At 45.3% G+C, this 26813-nt stretch overlaps 1 protein-coding gene across 1 annotated transcript; it reads left to right on the top strand.

Annotated features, from left to right (window-relative positions):
* Positions 1–4373: 4373 nt before the first annotated feature.
* LOC128336943 (b(0,+)-type amino acid transporter 1-like) lies at positions 4374–21172 on the top strand. The gene is made up of 6 exons (XM_053277307.1): positions 4374–5114; positions 7684–7817; positions 15078–15207; positions 17772–17896; positions 19722–19809; positions 20751–21172. The coding sequence occupies exons 1-6, from the start codon at positions 4374–4376 to the stop codon at positions 20982–20984; spliced, it is 1452 nt and encodes a 483-aa protein (XP_053133282.1). The 3' UTR covers positions 20985–21172.
* Positions 21173–26813: the final 5641 nt, after the last annotated feature.

Raw genomic sequence — 26813 nt, 5'->3', positions numbered from 1 at the left:
GGGCCCAATCCCAATGGGTCAGTACCGACTAGTCCCACTTTCTAATCTGGTCTTAGCCAGGGTTAAGGGCTCGAGCAAGCCTCTAGCCCAGGCTCTGGGGTTGTGTGTTCTCCGGAGCTATGTTCAGACCCAGTGGACACGGAGATGGGCCTCCTGGAGGAATCTCCCAATACATTGTGCATGTCACACAGTGCATTGTGGGATATCTCGAGGCTGGGATATGTCATCCCAAATTCCAGAGCTCTCTGCTGCACCACGCTGCACGGATCGTCTGAGAACAAAATCCACAGTCCCTGCAAGGTCAAGCGCTCGTCTGTGGGGAAGATGAGTTCAACCAGCCTTCCCCACCGCCCACCCGCCTCATCGTGTGTACAACTTCAATGAAAGCGGAAATTAATTTACTGACAAGTTACTTGGGATTCCTGACAATGTTAACCTTTTGATGGAGTTATCATTTTCTGATCTGTAACATATTCAAGCTTAACCCAGGCTCCAGGATTGTGTATTCGCTGGGGCTATGTTCAGCCCCAGTGGACGCAGAGACAGGTGCCTGAGGCATCCATCACCTGGGGGATTCCTCTCAAGTATTGTGCATGTTGTGTGATGCATTGGGGATATCTGGAGGCTGGGATGCATTGTCCCAACCTCCAGAAGTCTGTGCTGCACCACAGTAAGGATTCCTCCTCAGTTATGTCCACAGGCAGTTATCTGGATGTGTCTCCAGGAATTCTTAGAGGAAGGCCGGCACCTGTCTACCTTAGTGATTGTTGTTGCATTTATATTGTAGCCAGTATAAGCTACTTTATCACCCATACTTTCAGAATTTGCCTCCTTTACACATGTGAGTATTACATTTCTTGTCAATATTGCTTTGTTTAGCTGCAGCCTTCTCTTTAACTCTGGACACTCTTCTAATGTGATCTCTCAGACCTCCATTATTACACTTTTCATTTTTACATCTGTCAGCTTTTGACGCATTCTTTCCTCCACAGTGCTTACAACCTTCCTGAGTCATCCCCATTTCCTTGTCATGTATTTCTGTACATTTAAATTCATTTCATGTCAACAATGTACTATTTTTCTCCTCCTCAGTTCCAGGAATGATGACTGTAAATCCTGTACACATTTATTTGGTTATTTTATCCCCAGGACCAATTTAAAAGTAAAGGCAACCTTATTGGATTATTCCATCCCCAGGACCAACTTAAAAGTGGAGTCAAAGGTTGCCTGAGGTTCTGATAGTTGTCATTTCTACATGTCCCATAATTAATTCCACATGCTAGCCTGTTTCTCAACATCTGTGTCAAAGTTGCCCCATAATTATAATTCTGAGATGGCTTCCTCCATTCTGCCATTAACTTCCCTCCTGTCTCCTCAGACCTCATTGATTGTGAGATAAATTTAAAATGCTCTGCCATTTCACTGGGAGTTAGGTTGAATTGGTTCTTCAACAGATTTACGAACTCCCCAAAGTTCTGTTTCTTGGCTTTTGGGGGATTAATAGTTTTCTCATTAAAGTGCAGGTAGGAGCCTACACACTTCTTACAGAACTACCTTTTGTTTTTATCATCATCTTTATATCTTTAGCAGTGAAACAGTGAGTCAGCATTTCATAGGACTCCTTCCAGGTTTGGTGCTGTTGATAAAACTGTGAAAGAGTTCCCAAGATAGCAACCATTATCTCTCTTGGTCACAAGAAAGACATAACCATGATACAGTTCTATAAAGCTTCTACAGCATCATAGGAGGGACAAATGAACTAAAAACCTGCAAAGCACTAATTCACCCCAGTGGCTGCTTGAACACATTACAATTTACAACACTTTCCCAGAGCGGAAAGCTTACAATGTAAATAATGAGTTGGGAGATAACATTGGGGCAAGAATGGAGGTGGTAAGAGCAGAAAAAGAGAACCAAATGGGGCATATAGCAGATTAAATCATGCAGAATGGGCAAAGTGAAAAGATGGATACGCCGGAAGGATGGAAATGTGGAAAGCTTTCTGTTTAAGGATAGGTACTTGAAAATAACTTATACAAAAAAAGAGCCTGTGCAGAGACTTCAGGAGAAAGCTAACATACATTTCTACTCAGTTGTGAAGATCATAGTGAATGTGAAACTTAGGCCAGACCTTCGGCCCATTCACATATTATGTTCAACACTCGTACAACCTGTGTACTCAGCTACAGATCTGTACACTGGTACAATCGTTCACATGTTATGTAGAATGCAGTTACAGAAGTACACTTCCTATATGTACCATGCATTTGAAGGGCCTGTATAGGGGTGTGCACAGAATTGGTTTGGCCAGTTCTGTTCGAATCTGAACCAATCTAGTTCCATGTCTGCCCGAACCAGGTCCGGTCCAGTTTAACCATTTAGCTGGGACACATTGGTTCAGGAGATATATTTGTAAGGGGAATCTGGTGAGGATTCCCCTTTGCAAGTACAAGGGGAGAGGGACCCTTTCAGGCATAAGCGGTGGCTAGGCAGAGGTGGCAAGTGAGTAACGAAGCTGCTTACCTGGCCTGTGTGGCTCAGTGGTGGCTTGGTAAGGGGGGAGTGCACTGCTTGGGGCTGCTGAAAGGCCAAGAGCAGTGGCACCTGCCACCATGCCAGTCAGGTAAGCATCTTTCTTATTCGCTTGCTGCACCCGCCTGGCCCCCTTATTGTGCTTACTGGTTCACCTGAACCAGGGCTGGTTCAATTCGATCACAGACCAAATCACCCCCTGGTTCAGTCTATGATCAAACTGATGAGCTGGCCCTGGTTTAAGGCGAACTGGTTTGGCATGAACTGCCTGTGCACATCACTAGGCCTGTATCCAGGTTCACTTTTACAATAAATACAGGTAGTATCATTCACACAAACATGTGTATGAGTGTACAGACATCTATATACTCATTCAAAATAATGTCTGAATCAGGAGCTCAGTCTAATGTACCTCTCAAGAGCTATCCAAATGACAAGAAACCATGTACTATAGCCCAAGTTTCTTGAGGAAAGAAGGAGCTTAAAAAAAATTACAATATATGTTTAAGCAGCGTTGTCCTCTCTACTATAGTTTTGTTCTTATCAAATTATACATTTGGAGATAAAACAAGTAAAAAGCTGATGTATATATGAGACAAGCTGCCAGATCAAATCTTGATCTTAGAGGGATCTCTGGAACTTCTTTTTACCTTTGTTGTCACAATATATAGAGCACTGTAGCCAAAATAAAAGGCATCCAGATTCCTCCCTGCCACTGTCTCCTCTGCTGCTATGCGTAGCCTGCCTCAGAATATTTACATTGTGTAAGATAAGAGTTGTTTTACTGCTAAAGTCCAGTAGATGGCAACAGGTGATTGGTTTAAAAGGAGTCCAGCTCCGGGAGTTCTACAGAACTCACATTTCCCAAATTGTGTGTTGAAAGTGGGGACTGCTCTGCCTGTGAGAGTTCTGCTGCCCTCAAGCAGACATGATCAACCATAGACTTTTTTCTGATCTTGGAGCTGGAGAGGAGAGTGGGGACTCTGGAAGCAACACTGAACACACGGCAAATTACTTTTGAGTGAACATGTATAGCCGTGGTCTGCACTATTTTTCAAGCAGGGGTCACTTTGGCAAAAAACCAAAAAGTTCAAGGTGAGTGCCATTTTCTGAGGGCTCCATTTCCCTTAGAGAAGCCCCCCAGCACTTTGCAGTGGACACAGCCACTGTCATGTGGTACCAGGAGGAGAGTGCAGAGTATTCACCTTTGACTGGAGCTTCAGGCCTAATAATTAGTCAGGGAGTTGCACTTAGGGTCATGGGCCTTGTAATGAAAATCACTGGTATATATACAGTAGGTGGTGGCGGTGGTGGTGTGTGTGTGTGTTCACTTTGTCATATAGCTTTCCCACTTGCATACTAGGGAAATGTGACACCACACTTATTTTATGAGGCTTAAGAACATAGATTAAAACCACTGTGGCAACCTGGTGTGAACTTTCTTGAGCTGCTTTTTTAAATGAGTCACATAGAATAAAGTACAGCAGGAATAGCAGTTTATCTGCCTCCTATCTCACCTGAAGCATGAAGTACAAAGCTGCTAACTTGCATGAGACCAAAAACAGTGAACCCTCTCCTTTGATTGCATCTAGGAAATCAGTCAGCAGGTTCTGGGCCAAAATGAAACAATCCACCCCGCACCCACTTTTTTCTAACAAGCAGCAAAGGTTAAGCTGTTACAAGGGAAAGCTTCTTGAGCCTCAAGTACCATAGCCAAACATTGCAAGACACTTTTTTGGCTTACTTCCTATAATCATTAACGCAAACTGTGAGCAGGCTTTATTCCTGGCACTTTCTGTTGCTGCAACTCCTCCAAAGCAGCAAGTCTGGCTGGTTCCAGCATGAGGCAAAGAAGAACAAACTCGCCTGGTTCAACGGTCCAGTTAAACGAGAGGACAGAAATCTTGAGACTGAAGCGAGAAATTGGACTGACTAGTGCTGTGTCATTAATTGCTGGAACTATGATTGGCTCTGGTATTTTTATGTCCCCTGAGTGGGTACTGCGTAACATAGGCAGCCCTGCAGGTAGTCTCATTATCTGGGCAGCCTGTGGCCTTCTGGCCACCTTTGGGGCCTTGTCATATGCTGAACTGGGAACTATTATTAAAGAGTCTGGAGGAGAATATATCTACATTCTGAGGAATTTTGGCTCACTTCCTGCTTTTCTTTTTGCATATACCTCTGTCATTGTGGTGAGGCCTGCCGGTGTGGCCGCTGTCTCCTTGAGCTTTGCTGAATATGCTGTGGCTCCCTTTTATCCTGGATGCTCTTCGCCACAGGTGGTGGTCAAATGCACAGCTGCAGCCTGCATCCTGCTTTTAAGTCTGGTCAACTGTCTCAGTGTGAGGCTGGCCACTTCTCTTATGAACATATTTACAGTGGCCAAGCTATTGGCGTTACTGGTCATCGTGGTGGGAGGAGTGGTTCTACTTGCTAATGGGCAAACTCAAAGTTTCCAGAATGCCTTTCAAAATACAAGATCGGGGGCTGGGGCGATTGGAATTGCATTTTATCAGGGACTCTGGTCTTTTGATGGATGGAACAACCTGAATTATGTGACTGAGGAAATTAAGAAGCCTGAAGTGAGTGAACCATTTCTTTAAAATATATCTATATATACAGATGGATAACACAGAGGCGCTCGTACCCCTGGACATCCAGGCTGAAGTCCAGGGCCTCCACACCGCCTGGGGGCCCCCAAATCCTCCTTAGTCTGTCTTGGGTGGTGTGGTCCTGTGCCACTGGCCTGCACTGTGCTGGGTGGTCAAGTGTGATTATGACCTGGGCCAGGTGCTTTAGAGATGGAGGGAGGAGGGGGGGGCGAAATATGTGGGATGGGAATATATGAAGCTGCATGTTGAAATGTTTCTGCTAGTGCATATTTGCATAAATATACCTGCTTTTTATATTTTTACATTCTTGTGAGTTCAGTTGCTGTTTGTACCCTCAAGAACCCATGGGTTAAAAATACTGTGTGTGTGGGGGTGATGCTTAACTTGCAGTTGGAGGGGATCCAAAATTATCTAGGTGCGCCTCTGAGATAACATACTGATGTGTATATATTTTCTAGGGATGTGCATGAACCGGTTCAACGCTCCTTTTCTGGAGCGCCGACCCGGTTTGAAAGTCGGGCCTTTGAGCTGGTTCAGAGGTAAACTGGAGGCGCCAAAACTTTTGGGGAGACTGCCGGTGGGGAGAAAGGGACAGGGCAGGTAAGGGCACTCTCCCTGCCCCTTAAAGGACTCCCCTGCCTCTCAGGAGGTGCATATCCCTAATATTTTATACTAGCTGAGCCAGGCACAGAGCTGCTGAGTCTCCACCAGCCCGGCCAGCCTGCTTCCCCCCCCCACCCACTCCCCCCCCGGCTTCTCCTCCCTTCCACCCGCGGTTTCTGGCTGGTAGGTGGGTCAGCTGGAAAACTGGCCTGCCACCTCCTCCCGCCCACCCACCCGCCAAATTCTTGGTGGCCAGGCCAGCCCACCGCCACCTGCTACTCCCGGCGACCAGCCTCCTGCTGGTGGGAGCAGCTGTCTTCTTCTCCCCCCTCCCATGGTTTCTGGCTGGCAGGCCAGCCAGAAAACCGGCCCGCCACCTCCTCCTCCCACCCACCCGCTCATTCCCCGTGGCTGGGCTGGCCCACCGCCACCTGTTCCCACCGGCCGGCCCACTGCCGCCTGCTGCTCCTAGTGGCGGGGCTGGCCTGCCACCGCCTGCTCCCGCCGCCCAGCCACCCACAGGCGGCCGGCATCCCTATTTTCTTCCATCCCCATTGCTAATTGGCAGCTGCTCATGAACTCTCGTGAGAGCTGCCACACATGGGATTAGCGATGGGTACGCCTAGGAGAAATAAATAAAGAGATTTTTATAATATATAGTCCCCAGCTAACTAAGCAAAGAGGGACTTTTAAAAGTGGGGTTCTCTTCTGTTTAGCAGTTGCCTGTCAGGGATGCTGTTGCAGATTCTAGCACTGAGCAGGAGTTTGAAGACCTCCAAGGTCCCTCCCAACTCTATAATTCTATTATTCCAAATACCCAAGTCGCATCCAATAAAATAGGTACTAGGGTTGCTGGCCTTGTAGTAGTCTTGTCCTCTTTGCTAAGCAGGGCCCACCCTGGTTGCATTTGAATAAGAGACTACCTGTGTGAGCACTGTAAGATACTCCCCTTAGGGCAGGGGTGGGGAACCTTGGCCCTCCAGCTGTTTTTGAACTACAACTTCCACCATCCCAAGCTGGGGATGATGGGAGTTGTAGTTCAACAACAGCTGGAGGGCCAAGGTTCCCAACCCCTGCCTTAGGGGATGAGGCTGCTCTGGGAAGAACACCTGCATGCTTGTATGCAGAAGGTTCCAAGTTCCCTCCCAGGCATCTCCAGATAGGGCTGAGAGAGTCTCCCACCTGCAACCTTGGAGAAGCCACTGCCAGTCTGTGAAGCAAATACTGAGCTAGATGGACCAATGGTCTGACTCAGTTTATGGCAGCTTCCTACATTTGTATGACCCAATATAAGTAGGACAGGAGGAGAAAAATAAGCAGATACAGGAACTTGGCCACTATAGAAGACAAATGGCATTTGATTTCACTGTCCTCACTGGGACCTCACTGTTTCACCTCTTCCTCTGATGCAGCCAGGTCCAATGGCTTACTGAATATATAGTTTTAAATATATTAACAGCATGATATTGAACCACTGCAAATGAACAGCATGGAAAATATACTATATTGGGAGCTGTTTTGTATCATCTGCAAGTTGGCTCGTTTGCACTGGTTCAATATAATTTAATATATTTGTAATATTAATAATATTATATATGTAATACAATATTACATAACTACATAACTATTTTAACTAGTGCCCATGTATGACATGTCTTCTGGTTATCCCCAACCCCCAATTCTCTGATTTTTTTTTTTTTACTTCATGTGCCTGTGTGTGCACAAATGCCTGTGTTAATTCTCAGTAAAGAGTTTAAATATAGAGTTCTATTATCAGAAATGGCATGCAGCTATATCTGTATATTTATAATGAATAGGACTTTCAGACTGTATAATGATAGAATGCTGAGAAAGGCTCATACCATAACTGCAGGGTAGGTCTTGCGGGCCTATAAACACACACATTATTGCATACCCTTCCTTCCTCTCTCTCCAGGTGAACCTGCCAAAGGCAATGATGATTGCTATTCCTCTGGTTACATGCTTTTACCTGCTGGTAAATGTGAGCTACTTTGCAGCCATGAGTCCTGCTGAACTGCTGTCTTCAGGTGCTGTAGCAATTACATGGGGGTAAGCTATGCTTCTGAAAGGCTTATTTGCCTAGCCACCTATTGTAGACTTATTGTACAATAGGTCATCTATTGTACAGTTCTTTCACACCTACATTCTATGTTTTGCATGAAAAACAACAAAGAATCTTGAAATCCCTTAAAGATTAATGCATTCCTGTCTTGGAGGTGGCATGAGACTCTTTGGTTGCCACACAGCTGCTATTCCTCTTGAAATTCTCCATGGAAGTGACTTTTCTGTTACAATTGTACATTACTGAGTCTTCATTGTTATAATTTTAGCACATGGTTACATTTGGTAGTGGTGGTTCAACTTGCTACAGTTGAATACTCACTCACATTTCCATCCCCTCTCTAAATCTCAAGAGAGATACACTCCACTAGACATATATGCATTTGCATAAATATCTCAAGTGTATGCTCTTTCAAACAAAACTCAGGAAGAAATTCAGATACTGGGTTGTCAGAGGGGCCTGGAAATGCTAACTAGCATTTTGAGTAATGCAACTGGAGACACATATCAAAGTGATTCCTTAGAGTGGAGAGCTGGTCTTGTGGTAGCAACACAAGCATGACTTGTCCCCTTAGCTAAGCAGGGTCTAACCTGGTTGCATATGAAAGGGAGACTAGAAGTGTGAGCACTGGAAGATATTCCGCTCAGGGGATGGAGCCACTCTGGGAAGAGAAGAAGGTTTCAAGTTCCCTCCCTGGCTTCTCCAAGATAGGGCTGAGAGAGATTCCTGCCTGCAACTGTGGAGAAGCCGCTGCCAGTCTGTGAAGACAATACTGAGCTAGATAGACCAATGGTCTGACTCAGTATCTGGCAGCTTCCTATGTTCCTATCATGGTTTGCTTGGGTCACCCAACCTCACATATGTTTTTATTTTGTCATATTGAGGTTATTTTTTAAAGCATGTATGGTGGAGCAAAGGCATGTACAACTATCAGGGATGGTTGCCTTTCATCAAGCAAGGGGGGAGGCCGTTGCCTCTGGTGGCAGTTTATTGGGGGGGGACACTGTAAGGGTAACAAGATGCCCCCTATGGTCACCATTGGAGCAGCTTTGGGGGATCTGTCTGACCCTTGCAAACTTGGGAAGGGAGTGCCTCTCCTCATACTCCTTGCAAATTTTGCAAGAAGCACATGGAGAGGAGAGGAGAGGAGGCTGCTGACAGTCTTCCCTCCTCACTACCTACTGTGCTTCCCATGCATATTTTCAGAGCTTGCAAGAGTTGGATCTGAACGGGGGTCTAGCCCCCACCAGGGTCCTGGGACAAGATGACCTGGGACTTCACACGACCTACTGGGTGAGTGGTGGGGGGAAGGCTTCCCCAGCCTTGCCTCCCCCCCCCCCCGGCCGTCATCGTTCTCCTGGTGGGAGCAGAGCGTACTCTGCACTCCCACACAATCAACCCTGCTCTGTGCAGCATGGAGCAGGTGGGGATGCTCTGAGACCGGGACTCATCCCAACCCCCAGAAATCCCACAATGCACCACGTGAGTGCACGGTACATTGCGAGGATCCCCCCCAGTGACTAGCAGGCGCCCCTCAGTGTTTCAGCACCAGCTGACAGTAGCCAGTGCTGGCACATGGTCATTGAAATGGGGTTAAGGGAGTGCTCGTTCCCTGAACCTCATTTAAGAGCCTGGCTTCTTAGCCGGGTTTGTCTCGGAGGCGCAGCCGGGAGCTGCATGCCTCCTAGTGGTTCCCACCAGCAACCAAGGGCTTAGCTGCCCTAGCCTGGTCTTGGCTGCTCATGAGAACAGTCTCAGCATTTCCTACTTTATCTCAGGAGCTGCAGTACCTTGGGCTGCTCCTGACAATTAGATAGATTAGATATTGTAAGGGCTTTTTTTAATTTCCTTGAACTCTTCACCAGGCAAAATGAGTTTGGGAGCTCGAGCGACCCAACTCTTACATGTCCGTTTTTGATATCAGTCTGAATTTCTTCAGCAGGCAGAAGAAGCCTAAAGCCAGATTCCAGGTGTCTTACAATCCTGGACAGAGATATATGTAATAACAATAAATGGAGAGTTGGTATGACAACACCAGTCAATTCCAGAACAGTAGTGATGTTAGCTTATTGTTGCAAAAACAACCAAGTGTCCTGTGTCACTTAGAAGCCTGAACAGTGATATGACGTGTTTAGTTTTTTAAAGGAAGAGCCTACTTCAGCAAATATACAAATTGTGCAGTGAAGGTGTTGTTGCTGCTGCTGCTGCTGCAAACATGGGTGTGTGTAGGGGAGATGAGATGAGACCATTATGTTGAGTGAGATTTAAAAGATATAGGAACATATCCTACCATACAGAGAGCTATCAAATAAAGTTAATCACTAGGCATCAGCAGGCCCAGAGATGTTAATTTTAGGCACACCTCAGCCAAAGGCAGGGTTCAATTTGCATATTATCCCACATGCCTTATACTGTATGTTTTATGGTTTTAGATTTGTAAGTCATTTTGAACACCTCCTGTTTGGAACATAGGAACATAGGAAGCTGCCTTCTACTGAGTCAGACCATTGGTCTATCTCGCTTGGTATAGTCTACACAGACTGGCAGTGGCTTCTCCAAGGTTGCAGGCAGGAATCTTTCTCAGCCCTATCTTGGAGAAGCCAGGGAGGGAACTTGAAACCTTCTTCTCTTCCCAGAGCGGCTTCATCCCCTCAAGGGAATATCTTACAGTGCTCACATGTGGTCTCCTATTCAAATGCAACCAGGGTGGACCCTGCTTAGCTAATGGGACATAGGAACAACATAGTAACATAGGAAGCTGCAATATACTGAGTCAGACCATTGGTCTATCTAGCTCGGTATTGTCTTCGCAGACTGGCAGCGGCTTTTGCAAGGTTGCAGGTGGGAGTCTCTCTCAAGCCTATCTTGGAGAAGCCAGGGAAGGAACTTGGAACCTTCTGCTCTTCCCAGAATTGTGGCTCCATTCCCTGAGCGGAATATCTTGCAGTGCTCACACTTCTAGTCTCCCATTCATATGCAACCAGGGCAGACCCTGCTTGGCTAAGGGGACAAGTCGTGCTTGCTACCACAAAACCAGCTCTCCTCTCTTTCAGCTCTTTGGAGAAGGAAAGGTAGAATATGTTATCTTAGTAATAAGCAAATTAATAGATAAATAATGTTGCTTAGAGTTTTGAATAAAAAACTAAACACTCTCATTTGCAAAGGAACATTTTAGTATGTTAACAGCCACAATGACTTAGTAAGGACTGGGTTCTTCGGAAGAGGATATGCTATCCCAGAGCAATGCAACATGACGGAGGGAATAGAGACTGCCCTAATATGGTTCTTTCTTATTATTTGGTGCAACCTGTCTTGGAGATCCTTCTGAATCAAAAGGTGTAATAGAAACTAAATGCATGCATGCATACATACATGAATTATTATTATTATAATTATTATTAATCATTATTTATTTGTTATTATTATTAATTAAAGTTATATACTGCTTCCAACAAAGAGTTTTCAAAGCACTTTACATAGAAAAAGAATAAGAAAATGATCCCCTGTCCCCAAAGGGCTCATAGTCTAGAAAGAAACAAAAGGTAGACACCAGCAAGTTATAGTCACTAAGAGGATGCTGTGCTGGGATTGAATAGGAAGCCCACCCCTTTATTTTACCGTATTTATATAAATACACCTTCACGTGCTTGACAGCTCAAGATGAAAAGATCAGTATCAGCCTAGGAACATAGGAAGCTGCCATATACCAAGTCAGACCATTGGTCTATCTAGCTCAGTATTGTCTTCACAGACTGGCAGCGGCTTCTCCAAGGTTGCAGGCAGGAATCTCTCTCTCTCAACCCTATCTTGGAGATGCCAGGGCAGGAACTTGGAACCTTCTCCTCTTCCCAGAGCGGCTCCATCCCCTGAGCGGAATATCTTCCAGTGCTCACACATCAAGTCTCCCATTCATATGCAACCAGGTTGGACCCTGCTTAGCTAAGGGGACAAGTCATGCTTGCCACCACAAGACCAGCTCTCCTCTCCTCTCAGCCTACTGAGACAAGTGGCAGATCCTATTGAACTACTGTGTCACAATGACCTTTCTTTGCACTTCCTTGCCTATCACCCCGGATTACTGAATTATTTGTTAGGGCTTTTCCTCTGCCACTATTCTCCTCCCCTCCCCCCCTTAAAAGCCCTGCTCCTTCTTGTGCCTGATTAACCTTTTCGTTCCTGTGTGCCGAGCCAGGGCAAGACAGCAGAGCAGGGAGGGGAGGGGACTACCAGATGGTACTTCCAGCAGAAGGGCTTATCTCCTGGAGCAGATGGAGGAGTGGGAGGTCATGGACACATCAGGAAGTGTAACATTAGCAACTGTAACATGATGCTTGCTGTGCCCTTTTGTTCTCAGAGTAGGCGTAGAGCAGGGCTTCTTTGTTTTTTGTTTTAGTTTAGTTTTTGTATTTTTGCTGCTCCTTATTTACTTATCAAGTTGAGCACCTATTTGTATACATGAAATGAGACTTTGGCTGACAATAAGATCTTTTCATTGTTGTCATGTCACCAGCCGGTTGTAGGGCACCCACTTGGCAATCGGCCACTTTCACTCTGTGTAGTTCAAAAGCGCAAAAAGCCTAAACAGCTGTGAAATTCACGAGTTGGGGTGGGCTGATAATATGGAACGCCTGATAGGCCATAAGAGCTATACAGAAGATATACAAACATAGTTTTATTTTATTTACAGTAAGTGGCAGAATACTATCCCTAGCACCATTGGGGGGGGGGACAACAACAACATCAGTGTATATACTGCTTTTCAACTAAAGTTTCCAAAGTGGTTTACATAGAGAAACAACAAATAAATATATAAGATGGATCCCTGTCCCCAAAGGGCCCACAGTCTAAAAGGAAATGTAAGATAGATGTCAGCAACAGTCACTGGAGGTACTGTGCTGGGGGGTGGATAGGGTCAGTCAGGCCTGTAGCCAGCCTCAAAATTTGGGGGGTGGGATTGCAGAAGTCAAGGGAGGCAGGTTATAAAATGTTAAGTGAAAACAGTCAGTGAGGCTGGGGAGGAAAGAGCATTTTTTTGGTGTGGCAGGTACACACCATGCCACCAGCTGGCCACTTACTCTCCCCCTGCTAAATAAAGATAATCACCACATTAAAAAGGCGTCTCTTTGCCCAGTTAGCAGGGGTTACAACATATCACCATTATACCGGGGCGTAGCTAGCAGGCAAGGGGCCTGTGTCCGCCCTTCTCCCCAACGGCCCCTCAGAGTGAGGTAGGTAATGAAGAAAATAGGGAGGGGTGGAAATGGAAGGGGGGGTCTGGTTCTTTGAACCCATCTGCTCAATTATAGCTATGCCCCTACATTATACACTCCTAACGCAAGTACAAAATGCTTTCTTGGGCTGGGATTATCAACATGATTTCTTGCACACCTATCCTAAATCTATTGTTTGAAGGTAAGTTTCAATATTGTCAGTACACATGTTCAGGATCCCCTGGTTAGAAATATACGGTTGGACGGCTGTCTGTCAGAGATGCTGTAACAAATTCTTTTACAAACAGGGCTGAACTGCAAAACCTCTGGGTTCCCTTCCAACTCTAAAATTCTATGCTTCTATGAAATCAGTGGGACTTCCTTCAGAGCATATAGGGCTAGGATTACCAGTATCAAGACGAGTGCTGAACAGGAAGCCCAGCCTTTAGATCTGATCTCTGAGAGCAATTTCTAGAGACAAAATGTGTCTGTAGACTGAATGATGGCTCCACACGCCAGAGATGCAGCCTTTTGTATTGAAAGTTAAATGTCTATCTAGATGTTATCTAGGGAAGGTGACCTTTCTTTAAAACAATTGACCACCAGTGAGGTGCAAAGTGGGGTCAGCTCTCTTGTCTCTTATCTCCCAGTTGCAGTATTGGCACAACTAGTTGAGGAACAGAGAAAACAAAATGTTAGGATGTGTTTTAATACATGTAAAGATGAAATCATCTTTGTCAGGCTTGAAGTGGGGAATAAACCAGTACAAGACTAGTGAAAGGGAAATCTGAATGACCTACCCAAGAAGATGTAGAAGACATCTTTTTATGCATTTGTTTGTTTCTTGAATACATCTTTTAAATTGGTCATTATTCAAGTGAATAATGTTTGTTCCTCTTGCTTTAATTAACATAAGTTGTTGTTGTTGTTGTTATTCACCAGCCTAAACTGTCTATTAAATGGCCAGGCAGAACCTGCCCACTTGACTCCTCTAGAATAGTGTTTCTCAATCTTTTAAAGAGCAAACACCCCCTAATTTCTGGGGAGGGGGTGTCACACTGGGAGAGGATCACAGTGTAAAGACACATTTTGTCTTTACAGTAATGTGTGCCATATGTTGGAAGAAAGATTGTGTATCTAGGGCTATGATATGACAGATGTCCAATCTAGTGTGGGAAGGGTTGTCACCTTCTGCTCCAGCGTGCACAACCTGAGCATGTATCTGGGCTAGAGGTGATATTGGCCAAAGCCAGGAGGGCTGAGGCCAGTGCCATTCAAAGCACAGCATGCCAAATTATTACTCTGAAAGATAAAGTGCTGTGCACTGCACAGTGTGCCAAGCGTTTTGCCATCATTTTGAGAGAAGAGGGGCCAGGATTGAAAAACTGGAAAAGAGGGCATGAGAGAGACAAAAGAAGAGAGCAAGACTAATTCCAGACAGTAACCAGCAGTAGACCAAGCAGGAAAGGCAAACAGGCACTCCTCTCTCCATCCTCCTTGCTGGACTTCTTTCCCCCCTCGCTCCATCCTGTACCACCTGCTTGTGCCTTGCATAAGGGGTTTGTGTACAGCATGTTGGGAAACTATGCTCTAGAACAGGCATACTCAACTTTGGTCTCCCAGGTGTTTTTGGACTACAACTCCCATAATCCCCAGCCACAGGGGTCAAAACCCAAGGATTATGGGAGTTGTAGGCCAACATCTACAGGAGGGCCAAAGTTGAGCAGCCCTGCTCTAGAAGATGGTAAGGACCCAGGGAGCTACCTGCAGTCTCAGGTGGGACAGCTGCTCACTAAACCTTCAGGGAGATCTTGCCTTCCTGACTCTCCTAGTGAAACTCAAGGATCTCCAGTCACTTCCGCCCTTTGGCAGAACGTTGATCCGAGTGTAAAGGTGCACAATTCTAGGCATAGAACTAAAGCAATGGACCACCTTTCTAGCAACACCAACTCCTTAATTAAGTGTGACTTAACAAAACAAGGCTGGTTTACGTTCTCAGCCATCTTGCCATAATTCTCTCCTATTTCCCCTCTTTAGGAACAAAGTTCTGGGCAACTGGGTATGGTTGATCTCCTTGGCCGTGGCACTGTCTTCATTTGGGTCAGCAAATGGAACGTTCTTCAGTGGGGGCCGCATGTGCTATATCGCAGCAAGGGAAGGCCATATGGTGAGGGCTTGGAAGCCATTAGCATGTGTGCGACTTAAGACAATGATCATTGATCTCTTACATCCACTGTAATCCTATGGGAGTCAAGTCAGTCTCTTACTATTATATGCATGTATGGCTCTTTGTAGACTCATGTGACTGCTTCCCTACCAGTTAAGACAGCTCCTGACCTGATTGATTGATTGATTGATTGATTGATTGATTGATTGATTGATGGGTTGTGTGACTTATACTATGACATGAAAAATATGGATCAAAAAAAGTATAAGGCAGCACCTTTTAATGTCACTATTATTTTAATGTATGCCACACTTATTTTTACATGACTGAAAAACCTGGAGTGTTTTGTGAGCTGGGGAGATTGGAAGATAAACTGTCACTGCGATTTTTATTTTTATTTTATAGTTGTTCCTTTTCTTTGTCCGTGCTACTGGTATTAAGTCCCATTTCCTCTTTTGAAAGAGGGTTAACTTTTGTAAGTGGTGGCCAATTTTTTTTGTCAAGTGTGCTACTTACTACCTGAATCTAAAAGGATGATATTCTGGTACTCTGGTGCACTCATGTGATATGGCACCCCCTTGTGGCCTGGTGTGGTTTTGCTTCTAGTCAGCCAAGCCAAAGAGCAGCCTGCAGCACAGAGAGGCAGGCTGGAATGCCATGACTGGACTCCGGAGCTCCTGCCCCCACCTCTGTGTGCCACCAAGCTCGGCTGCCTGTGCCACTTGTGGCATGTTTGCCATAGGCTGGCCACTTGTGTTTACAGCCTGATCATCCATAAATCAATTTGGCAATCCAACTGGGATTATATAAACTGATTTAACTAAAGCAACTAAATTAGCTTAAAATCAAGATTTACTCAACGGGAGGACTACTGGATCTCTAACCATCTATGCCCACACTTAATCATTTAGGAACATTAGGAGTTGTCTTATACCAGTGTTGCATCTAGCTCAGTATTAGTAGCAGCTCTCCAAGACTAATTTAATTATTAATATAGAAACAAGCATTGGAGGGCCATAGTAGCCCTGCAGAGATATTGGCATTGTACAGGTGTACAGGTATCTGCATACATGTGCATGGCTCTGTGTACATGCATTGTTAAAAATGAACTTGGGGATAGCCCCCCTTAAGTGCAGGATACAGATCGGAAGTATGTTACTGTACATGCATGGAACATAACATGTAATAACTGTACATTCATACAGTTTTGTATGTGTCGCGTCCCCCCCCCCCCGCCACTGCTGTGATTAGGGTGGAATTCCATGGAGATTCTCCTTCTCTTCTTATTGGAAAAGTACAAAAACACTCCACGTGCAGCTTACACGTGGTGAGAGTACTTGGTAGAGTTGCTGAGCAATCATTCTTGAGACGTGTTGCACCAGAGTAAAATCCCCTTTCCTGAGTTAAAAATCCACTCAGAGGCAGGTAAAATGCAAAGAACAAAAAGATTTTAGAAAAACTTTATTCAAAATACTACAGACAGTTTCCATCTGAGGCTCTCTCAGCTTTTAGTTACAGGTAAAAGAAACACCCAGCAGTTGCAAGACTACAGTGGTCCCTCGACTTACGTAGTTAATCCGTTCCGAATGGACGTTCGTAAGTCGAAATTTTCGTAGGTCGAAAAGCGCACCCACGGAGGTCTGGAAACATTAGTAAGTCGAGGAAACCGCATCTAATAATTCGTAAGTCGAGGAAGCCAAATCTAAACCGCCAACGACTTCCGGTCTTTTTTGTCATTCGTAAGTCGAAAACGTTGGTTGTCGAGTAGTTCGTAGGTCGAGGGACTACTGTATTTCAAAAAGCACCCCTGTGTTGCCAGGAGTAGAGATGTAGGAAAATCCAAAAGCCCTTTTTACAGTTTACAGAGTCATTCACAACTCCCTGTTGGTTAGTTGGGTGCAGGCTCAGCATTTCTGAGCTTAGTTACATTACAGACAGACAAACTTAGAACAATAGCAGGGATAAGCACAGTACACAAAAAGAAAGATAAGTTTCTGACACTGACTAGCAAACAGTTCCCTAGACTAAATTTCCAGAAGCCCTGGCTTCCTTCCCCCTTGAACTCACCACAAACTCCAGGAGAAAATTCAAGCTTCCTGCAATTCTGTCTCTCAAGGATGTGCAGATGTCCTTCCATACGACAATTCTCCAGGCTAGCTGTTGACCATGAAGCAGCAAAATTCCATTGCTCCTCATGAAGCCTTCCACCTGTCCTCTCTCACCTCCCACCTAGCTGCTTCTAAACAAAGACATGCTTCTCTTCCTGCCTCATGGCCCTCTAGGTCCCACCCACCATGTGCTGGGTGGCTGATCCCTAGCCAGTCAGTCAGGACAGGGTACACTTCCGGTTCACTCTTTACAGGACAGGAAAGGCTGTTACTGCCTGATCATTACACATGCTCATTAAAGTCTTCTGTGTCTTGGGAGAATGCTCCAATGAAGTCAAAGTGAAAAATGACCAACATGGGTTATTCATTGATTCATTGATTCATTCATTTATTTCATTTTATTTCTACACCACCCATCCATTATGACTGTCTTCTGATTTATGTCTTGATTTTCAGCCAGATATTCTATCGATGGCTCATGTACAATGTCTCACACCTTCCCCTGCTCTGATATTTACATCTGTGGTGTCCTTAATTATGATTATACCCGGAAGTTTTAGTCAGATAGTGAACCTTTTCAGGTTTGTACATTTAGTATTTTCATTGTTCCTCTATAATACTGTTTTGTCAGCTTCGATTTGAGTATCATTATTCCACCTCCCCCACCCCCGCTACAGTTCTATTTCTCTGGGGTATATTGATGATGAATTTGTACCTTTTTTCCTTCAACATTCTAGTAATCATTTGTTATAGATGTAAGAAAAAAACTGATCGCAACAGGTTTTTACTGAATGAGGATCATTTTGGGTTGCATATGCATCTATTGCATGTCTTATAGAATTTTCAAAACCAGTATGGATCCCTGGGGGACACCATATAAAAGTTCATGTTTTGAAGAGCAGCAGTCTCCAAGGGACACCATCTGGAATCTGCCCAAGAGATAGGAGTGGAACCTGTTTTTTCTGATCTGACCTGGCTTTACAGAGGAGCAAGGTGAGGCTCTGTGCATAGTTGGCACTGCTCCCTGAGGTCAAAGAGCTGGCAGGACAGCAGGAAAGGGAAAGAGCTGTTAGATTTCTGATTTCCTTTCCCCGGTAATGGCCTGCCATTACTTCTTCTCTTTCCAACCACCACCAGATAGTTGCCCCATAATCAATGAACACACACCCTGTCTTCCCATCTCCAGACAAACCTAGACACATGGTAAAATAATCTCACCCAAGGCTCAGACAAAGAAGTTATAAAAACAACAGCTTCTGCTTCTAAAACCACCACAAAAGAACATACTCTGCCCCAGTCCCACACAGAAGGCCTGGTGCCAAAGGCCAGCCCCCTTTGGTGGTGACTGCCTACTGCTGGCTGCACCTCTGGCATGCCTCCTTCCTCTTAAGCCCCCGAGACCCAGCACCTCCCCTCTCATGAAAGACTCAGAGACTTGGCTGATGGTCATTAATGCCCTCAGGTGCAGCTAATCATGCAATCAGGAACAGAAGGCCACAGCTCCAACAAAGGGAGCTGAGCGGGAGCAGAGCAAGGCTGATAATCTGGCCGGGCAGGAGGGGTGAGAGGCAGTAATCAATCTCTCAGTCCGAAATGGAGGAGACCAGCTGGCAAAGTCCAAGCCTCTTCTTACCTTGCCCCCTCTAGTCTTCCTTCTTTCTCTCCTGGCACACCTCCCTCCTTTTAAGCCCCAGAAACCCAGAATCTCCACTCTCACGATAGATTCCAAGACTTGGCTGGAGTAATTAATCCCTGCAGGTGCAGCTAATCAGGCAATAATAACCTGGCTCTCCCGGGTTACCTGGGAGAGCGCGCTGCCTTCTGCATGATCCTCACTCCACATTAAGGTAATCGAGAGAGGTCCATCTCTGGATACCGCCAGCTCGACTCGGAAGCGGGTCTTCTCATTAGTCACTCCTGGGCTATGGAATGCACTCGCTATAGATATTCAAGGCTTAACATCTTGATAGTCTTTAAAAGAGCCCTTAAGACACATTTTTTAGCCTGGCTTTTAGTAATCTTCGTTTTAAATTGTTTTAATTCATTCTTGTTTGAATTGTTTTATTGTGTTTTTATTATATTTACTGTTGAGAATTGCCTAGACCCTCAGAATCAGGCAGTATATAAATTAAATAACAATAGTAACATCAACAACAATAATAATACATTAATTAAAATTAATCATTTTTAACAGAATAGATCAGTTAGCAATATGAAAAAATTCTAATAGCTTGTCTCAGTGCATTTTGAATGTGGATATACATGACTCATATCTACTGCAGGAGCTTTAAAAGGCTTTCTGGCACTCAGTATTTGTGATCTTTTATTACTAAGAATGTTTATTATGAAAGCAGGTACTGCATGATCCACCACTGACAAGATGTTTCTATGGTTATTTCTCTACAGTTTTACAGCTTGGCTTTTCTATGGGACAACTATTGCTGGTCTCCTGTATTTAAAGATCAAAAAACCAGAATTGCCAAGTTCCTACAAAGTGAGTCTTAAAAAACAAACAAACAAACAAACAAACAAACAAAAGACAATCACTGTTTTCTTGGTTGTACAGAAACATATTTAAGACCTTAATATACTTTAAATAAAGAGTTTATTTCAATTTAGCCTGCAAGAATTTAACATCTATTTCATAGGCTGCACCTTCTTTTAAGGTGTTTCTTTTTGACATAAGAACAGCCCTGCTGGATCAGGCCCAAGAAGGCCCATTTAGTCTAGCATCCAGTTTCACACAGTGGCCCACCAGATGCCACTGGAAGCCTACAGCAGGAGTTGAGGGCATGCCCTCTCTCTTGCTGTTACATGTTAAGCCTTTCCCTATAAACCCTATTCTGAAGTGTACAGTTGCATAGCTAGACACCACTTCTTTATTCATGGACACATATGTGACATGTCAGTTATGTACATGAATAGATATACTTAATATGCCAGTATCTGGGTGAGAAAGAGCATGCCAAGAATGTTTTGTTTTTCACCATGTCCTTTACTGTTCTTCTGCAGCAAAGAGGTGGGTCGGAAGGCAGGAAGAAGGCAAGGGCCCCTGTGGGGATGGAGCCCATCTTCACTTCATACTCCAAGGCCCACTCCAACACTGCTACATCCCTGCAGCTGGCCGGGAAGATTAATCCCTTCCAACTAGCTTTAGAGCTCTTGCTTGCTGGATTGGCAGTCAGTGGAGAGGGGCTGAGGGAGTCTGATTTTATTTAAAACCACCATCAGGTTTTCAAATTGGAAATGTTGACTTTAATCTGCTGTGATAGACCATTTCATCTTCCGTCATGCATGAAGCTATATGACTTTTATGGTCAGATGTGTGGAAAGCTAGAAATATTTTTGACGAGGTTCCCACTCTTCCCTAATTATATTTGTATTGGTATTCATATTCATATATGGCTTCCACAAACATGTGTTCTGTTTACACAGGTACCAATCATCATTCCAATACTTTTTTTGGTGGCATCTATCTACCTCGTGCTGGCACCCATCATAGATCAGCCCCAGATTGAGTTCCTGTATGTCATCCTATTCATTTTCAGCGGTATCCTCTTTTATTTCCCTTTGGTTCGTTATAAGCTTCACCCCACATTCTTAAGAAAATTCACTTTGCATCTGCAGTTGCTTCTGGAAGTTGCCCCAACTGAAAAGGACGTGAACTGATTTAACGTTCACATGAATGCACTGAGAGCAAAAATATCCACTGCTGTCACGGAGACCAGCAATTATCTGTGCACTTCCCTACATCTGAGCAGAACGATATCTTTGTCGGGACTAAATCAGTATATCAGAAACTGAAATTTGGTGCAAACATTGGTATTAATTGAGGAAAAAGGATATTTAATGGATGTTTCCAAACTATGCCTTTTAAATTACTTTGCGTGCACACTATAATAGCAATAGCAATAGCAATAGCACTTACATTTATATACCGCTCTATAGCTGAAGCTCTCTAAGCGGTTTACAATGATTTAGCATATTGCCCCCAACATTTTGGGTACTCATTTTACCGACCTCGGAAGGATGGAAGGCTGAGTCAACCTTGAGCCCCTGGTCAGGATCGAACTTGTAACCTTCTGGTTACAGGGCGGCAGTTTTACCACTGCACCACCAGGGGCTCTGACAACCACTGACAACTCACGTAACTGCTGATAACCATATACCAGCACTTAACAAGGAAGTGGTAGTGGGACCACTATTGAAGAAGCCTTCCCTGGTGCCCTCTAGCCTGGAAAATTATTCACCATTTTCTAATATCCCCATTTGGGCAAAGTGACAGGGCGAGCGGGACTGTCTCAACTACAGACCGTCTCAGATGATATAGATTATGTAGATCCATTTCAATCTGGTTTCCATCCAGGGGTTCATGACCAGAACTGGCTTGGTCACCCTGTGACCTAAACCACAACTGGGTGTGTCTCTGTTGGTTCTACTGGATCTCTCAGCACAGGGGTGTCCTTAGAGAGTCCTGATGAGGTGCAGGGCCTGGGGGAAATCAGCCAGTGTGGGGTTGGGATGTGCACGGAGCCACACCAGGTGGCTCGATGGTGGTGGGGGGTTGCAATTTAAGGGGAGGGGAGGGTGCACTTATCCCTCCCTCTGCTTTTCCCCCACCAGCACCTGGTTTTCAGGGTACAACCCTATCTCGTTGGAGATGCTGCCAGGGAAGGAACTTGGAGCCTAGTTGCTCTTCCCAGATCGGCCCGAAGATCTTTCCTGGCTCTGTACTTGAGATCTTTTTAGGAGAGGAAAGCTGGTCTTGTGGTCGCAAGCATGCCTTACAAGACATATCCCAAAGCTCCATTACAAGACAGGCCAAAAGTCCTTCCTCCATCATCCAGCACGCACACATACACCCCTTAGCTTGCTCAGGTCATGCAGCAGAGGCATCTGGGCTCTCTCAGACTATTTTACCAAGCCAGGCAGTGGCAGTAGTGACATTCCTAGTCTGCATGGTGGGGCAACAAAAGATGTGCCCAACTGCAGCAAGGAAGGGAAAATGAATAGCATGCCCCAACAGGGAGAGGAAAAATGGTAGTAGCAGGTAGGCCTGTGGGATGGTGCCCATGGTGGCAGGATGTGGTGTTCGCTGCCCCCTGTTCCTCACTTCCTATCTGCACCTGATGCAGCCACCTTACCCTGCATCATGGAAGAGCCACCCCTGAATGATTATGCTGATGATCATGTTCACAAAGGCCCCATCACATGGTTTATCAACATTGCCATCAACATTGCCATAGTACTGCTAGAAAACTTCAACCCATCTCCTAAGGGAAGGAACTTGTGTGGATTCTGTGCGAAGCCTTCCTGTCTATTGGACTGTGGAATGAACTAGTTGTAAAGGCACTTCTTGGAATGATACTCCTTCCTTCCATGTTGGGCCCAGTCAAAATACCTGTTTGTAGGCTGCCAGTGCCAGGGGGTTCAAAGCTCTGTCTGAGGGAAGCCCCAAGCTTGTTGCTGCAGGTGTCAGTGATTGACTTCCTAACCATTGTATCACAGTGGCCTGTGACAAAGGAGCCTCTTCCTGACAATGCAGCTGTGCACTGTGGGTAAGTGGGATGATTTCCATTAAATCATCTACCACCAGGATGCCTTGACTGATGCCTTCCCTGCATAGAAAAATGAAGGGGCTTCATCTGTGCAATATCATAATTGGTGTGTGTGTGGAGCTGAGTTGCTAGGGAAGCTGTGTGAGTTGCTGTGTAACCTCTGATACTGGTAGTGTATCTTTTGATTTCTATTGGTAGTGTTTTTGCTTTCTGATTTCTGCTGGGAGTTCATAAGTTCATGATTATGATAGATTAACATAATGCTGTCATGGTGGGACCATAGAACTGGCCTGACCATCAATGTACACAAGGGCCCAATATCATATTGGTATCAGGACATCGATACCTCATCTACACCTGTTTTGACATGTTAATAATTCAGATACAAAGTGCAGTAGCCAGATCTTTTTCATGAAAGCCACAATGCTGTCACTCTCTATCAAAGACACAACATGTATGATACATAGTTTGGCTTCAGCCTAACTCCTGCCACTACATACACACCTACATCTGTTATTCCAAAGATCTTCCTGATGGGAGTTTTCTTCTGCAGTAGAAAAGCATGACACGAGAGCTTGTGGGTCGCTTGCCTTATGCCTCAGCTATGGGATCAGGATTTATTTTCTTTGCTGGAGACCTACGATCCCAAGAGAACAGTCAGCAGGAATGTTAGGTTGAGAAAGTAGGCAGATGCGTTGGAGGCCCAAGTTAGGGAGTGTTTTGGAAATGTTCTAGGAGCTTCAAAAGCTGATAAATAAAACTAGCTAGGACGGACACAGAGCATCTGCGCCTCTGACAGCCCGCCCGGCCCATTTCTCCCCCTCCTCGCCTGCGGTTTCTGGCCGGCTTTCAAGCCAGCCTGTCCCCTCCTGCTGCTGTCTCCTCATCCCGGCGACCAGGCCCGCCGCCTCCTGGCAGCCCATCTGCCTCCTCACCCTGGCGGCCAAGCTGGGCCCGCCACCACCCTCTTCTCACCCCAGCGGCCAGGCCGGGCCTGCCCACTCCTCACCCCGGTGGCCCAGCTGGGCCCGCAGCCACCTCCTCACTCTGGCAGCTGGGCCGGGCCCTCTGCTGCCTCCTCCTCATCCCAGTGGCCATTTTCTCCGCGTCCCATCGCTAAGCCGGCAGCTCCTTACGAGAGCTGCCATGCATGTGATTAACGACGGGTATGCCTAGGAGAAACAAATACATAGATAAGCAAGTGAGTATGGGAATCAAGCAAAGGAGAAGGGTTTTGAGACAGAAGAACGGACCAAGATGCATTTGGCAGTAGCATTTTGGATTTACGTGTGTATGGTGAAATGCGATGAGAAAAAAGAGGGAGACCAGAACTGCCGGTTACAATCAGAGAAAAATGGGCAAATGAATTTAGCAGGACAAACTGACCCAATAAAGTATTTGCCATATGAACCAAGGTTTTGTTATTCAATTGAAAGTATATTAGACAATATTCTTTCTCATAATGGCAGAATAAACCCCAGTATTTCAGGTTCTGTGGGGATGTTTCACACCTAATATTTGTTTCCAAATATCTAACAGCAGAATGTTCAACCTTGCCTTTGCCTTGTCTCTGCCTGCAACCTTCTCACTGTAATGGACCATCACATTGTTTTACACACCATGATCAGTATTCCAAAGGTCTTGTCAAACCATGCTGGAGTGGATGGCATTCTAGGGCTCTTCCAGACATCAGTAAACTGTGGGATTTGCAAAGCTTTTGCACAAAGTCAAAGCATGCTTTTACTCCTTGTACTCACATGGCAGCAAGCTTCTGCACTACTTCCGAGCACAATCTTATTCTCTGTAAAAATATGGAGCAGGGACCTTGCATGATCTTTGCAGTGCCAGCTAGCTCTCGCATTCTGAGAGGAATCTACCCCTTCCCCTACTTGACTGGCAGGTGGCAATGTGACAATCCTGCTTGGTGTATGTACAGAGAATGACACCATGCTAGCAAGTAGTGTGGACGTTTGCTGCAGTGCATGTACAGGGGATAAGATCATGCCTGGGATGATCTTACTCCCTGTACACACACTGATGATCATCCATGTTTGGGATGATCTTACTGCCTGTACACACACTGATGATCTACAAAAGCTTTGCAAATCCAGCAGTTTATTGCCATCTGAAAGAGCCCCAAGCCCATTTCCGAATTCTCACAATTACTCATTTGGCAGCACTAAAGGCCCTTCCAGATGCTGCAATATTCCCACATCAGGGAAAACTGTCACAGTGAACAACATGGGGAATCCACAATAAGAAGAAAGAGGTTGTGTTATATTCTTTGCACCATCTATTGGCAATCTGTGAAACAACTATGAAAGAACCGTCTTCTTTCAAGTTAGAATAGGAGTATCGAAAATGGAGCTCTTTCACTGTTGTTTCACAGATTGCTGCAGATAGACAATAACTCTAGAGGTGTGCACGAAGCCAGCTGGCCCGGTTTGGTTCGAGACCAGACTGGACTCAAACCAGACTGGCCAAGTTTGGTTCAGCCCCCATCGAACCCTGCCCCGGTTTGGTCCGGTCCAGAGGGGGTTCACGGGGGGGGGAAATTAAAAATTTTAAAAACCCTGTAGCCCCTTCAAGGGGGGTTCCTGTAGGCCGCGGGGGGTGGGGGGAAGGTTACCCTTCCCCCCGCCGGCCTCTGAAATCACTGCCGCTGCCAGGTAAATGGACTATTTTCGGCCCATTTGGGCCTCTGTAACTGTGCATGGCAGACATTTTGGCCGCCACCACGCATGCGTAAATGGCCTCTGTGAGGCCTGGCATGGCCCATGGTCTTGCAGAAGTCATTTGCACATGTGCAGTGGCCATTTTGGAAAAACCAAAATGGCCACCACACATGCGCAAATGACCTCTGCGAGGCTGTGGGCCATGCCAGGCCTCGCAGAGGCCATTTACGCATGTGCAGCAGCAGCCAAAATGTCTGCCATGCACAGTTACGGAGGCCCAAACAGGCCAAAAATAGTCCATTTACCCAGCCATGGCGGTAATTTCAGAGGCTGGCAGGGGGAGGGGGAAACTTTGTGAGCCCCCCGAAGGGGCTACAGGTATTTTTTTAATTTTTAATTTTTTTTTAAAATCGCAGACTTGTCTGGAGGTTCGGTTCCGGTCTGGACAGAACCGGGGGTGGGGGTTTGGTTCGATCCTGACCCCCCAAACCTCCAGACTGAACCCCCGAACCGGTCCATACATCCCTAAATAACTCATGTTCCATGTATATTAGTGCTTGTGTTTCCTGTGCTGCCTTGCAAATGCTTATGAAGCTAAGTGGACTTGTGAGAGCAATAGATGATACATCATGGAAATGCAACTTTACGGGGGGGCAGGGTGGAGTCAAAACTCCTACCAGTCATGTTGGGCATGCCTAAAATAGCTCTTTGGATCTCAGCATTGAATCCCAGAAGCAAAACCTAAATCTTTGTCTTTTGCGCGTGCAGACACACACACACAACGTCAGACAGTGAATCCCACTTCTAGTGTGCCACAGTCCCAGAGTCTGTGAAAAATTAAATGTGATTCAGATGGATCTGGGTTTTTAAAAATCATTTGCAGAGAGTGGTCCTCACGTCATTTATTTTATCTTTTTATTTTTAATGCTTCATTTCCTTTCAAAATGACCTTTTAAAGCAGCTCACACATTTATAGAGAAAATGACATCTAATAGCACAGTCCTATGCATGTTTAATTGACAGTGAGTCCCACTGTGTTCAACAGCATTTATTCCCATGTAAGTGTGCACAGGATTGTAGTCTAAGGAGCTTATGGGGAAAAGTACAATTTTTATTTTTTCTGTTGATTAAATAATTACCCATGAAATCTAAGAAAATGCACTGTTGTCACTTCTTTTTCAAAGTTAATGGGTTTGACTTTCCTCTTTAGTAAGACGATGCCCAGCCTGCATTTTCAAAACCTGATGGATGGATAACATACGCAT

The sequence above is a fragment of the Hemicordylus capensis genome, chromosome 1 (genome assembly GCF_027244095.1).
Source record: "Hemicordylus capensis ecotype Gifberg chromosome 1, rHemCap1.1.pri, whole genome shotgun sequence".
In the NCBI taxonomy this organism is placed as follows: Eukaryota; Metazoa; Chordata; class Lepidosauria; order Squamata; family Cordylidae; genus Hemicordylus; species Hemicordylus capensis.
The sequence above is the reverse complement of the archived record's forward strand: the minus strand, read 5'-3'. Positions and strand labels throughout refer to the sequence as shown.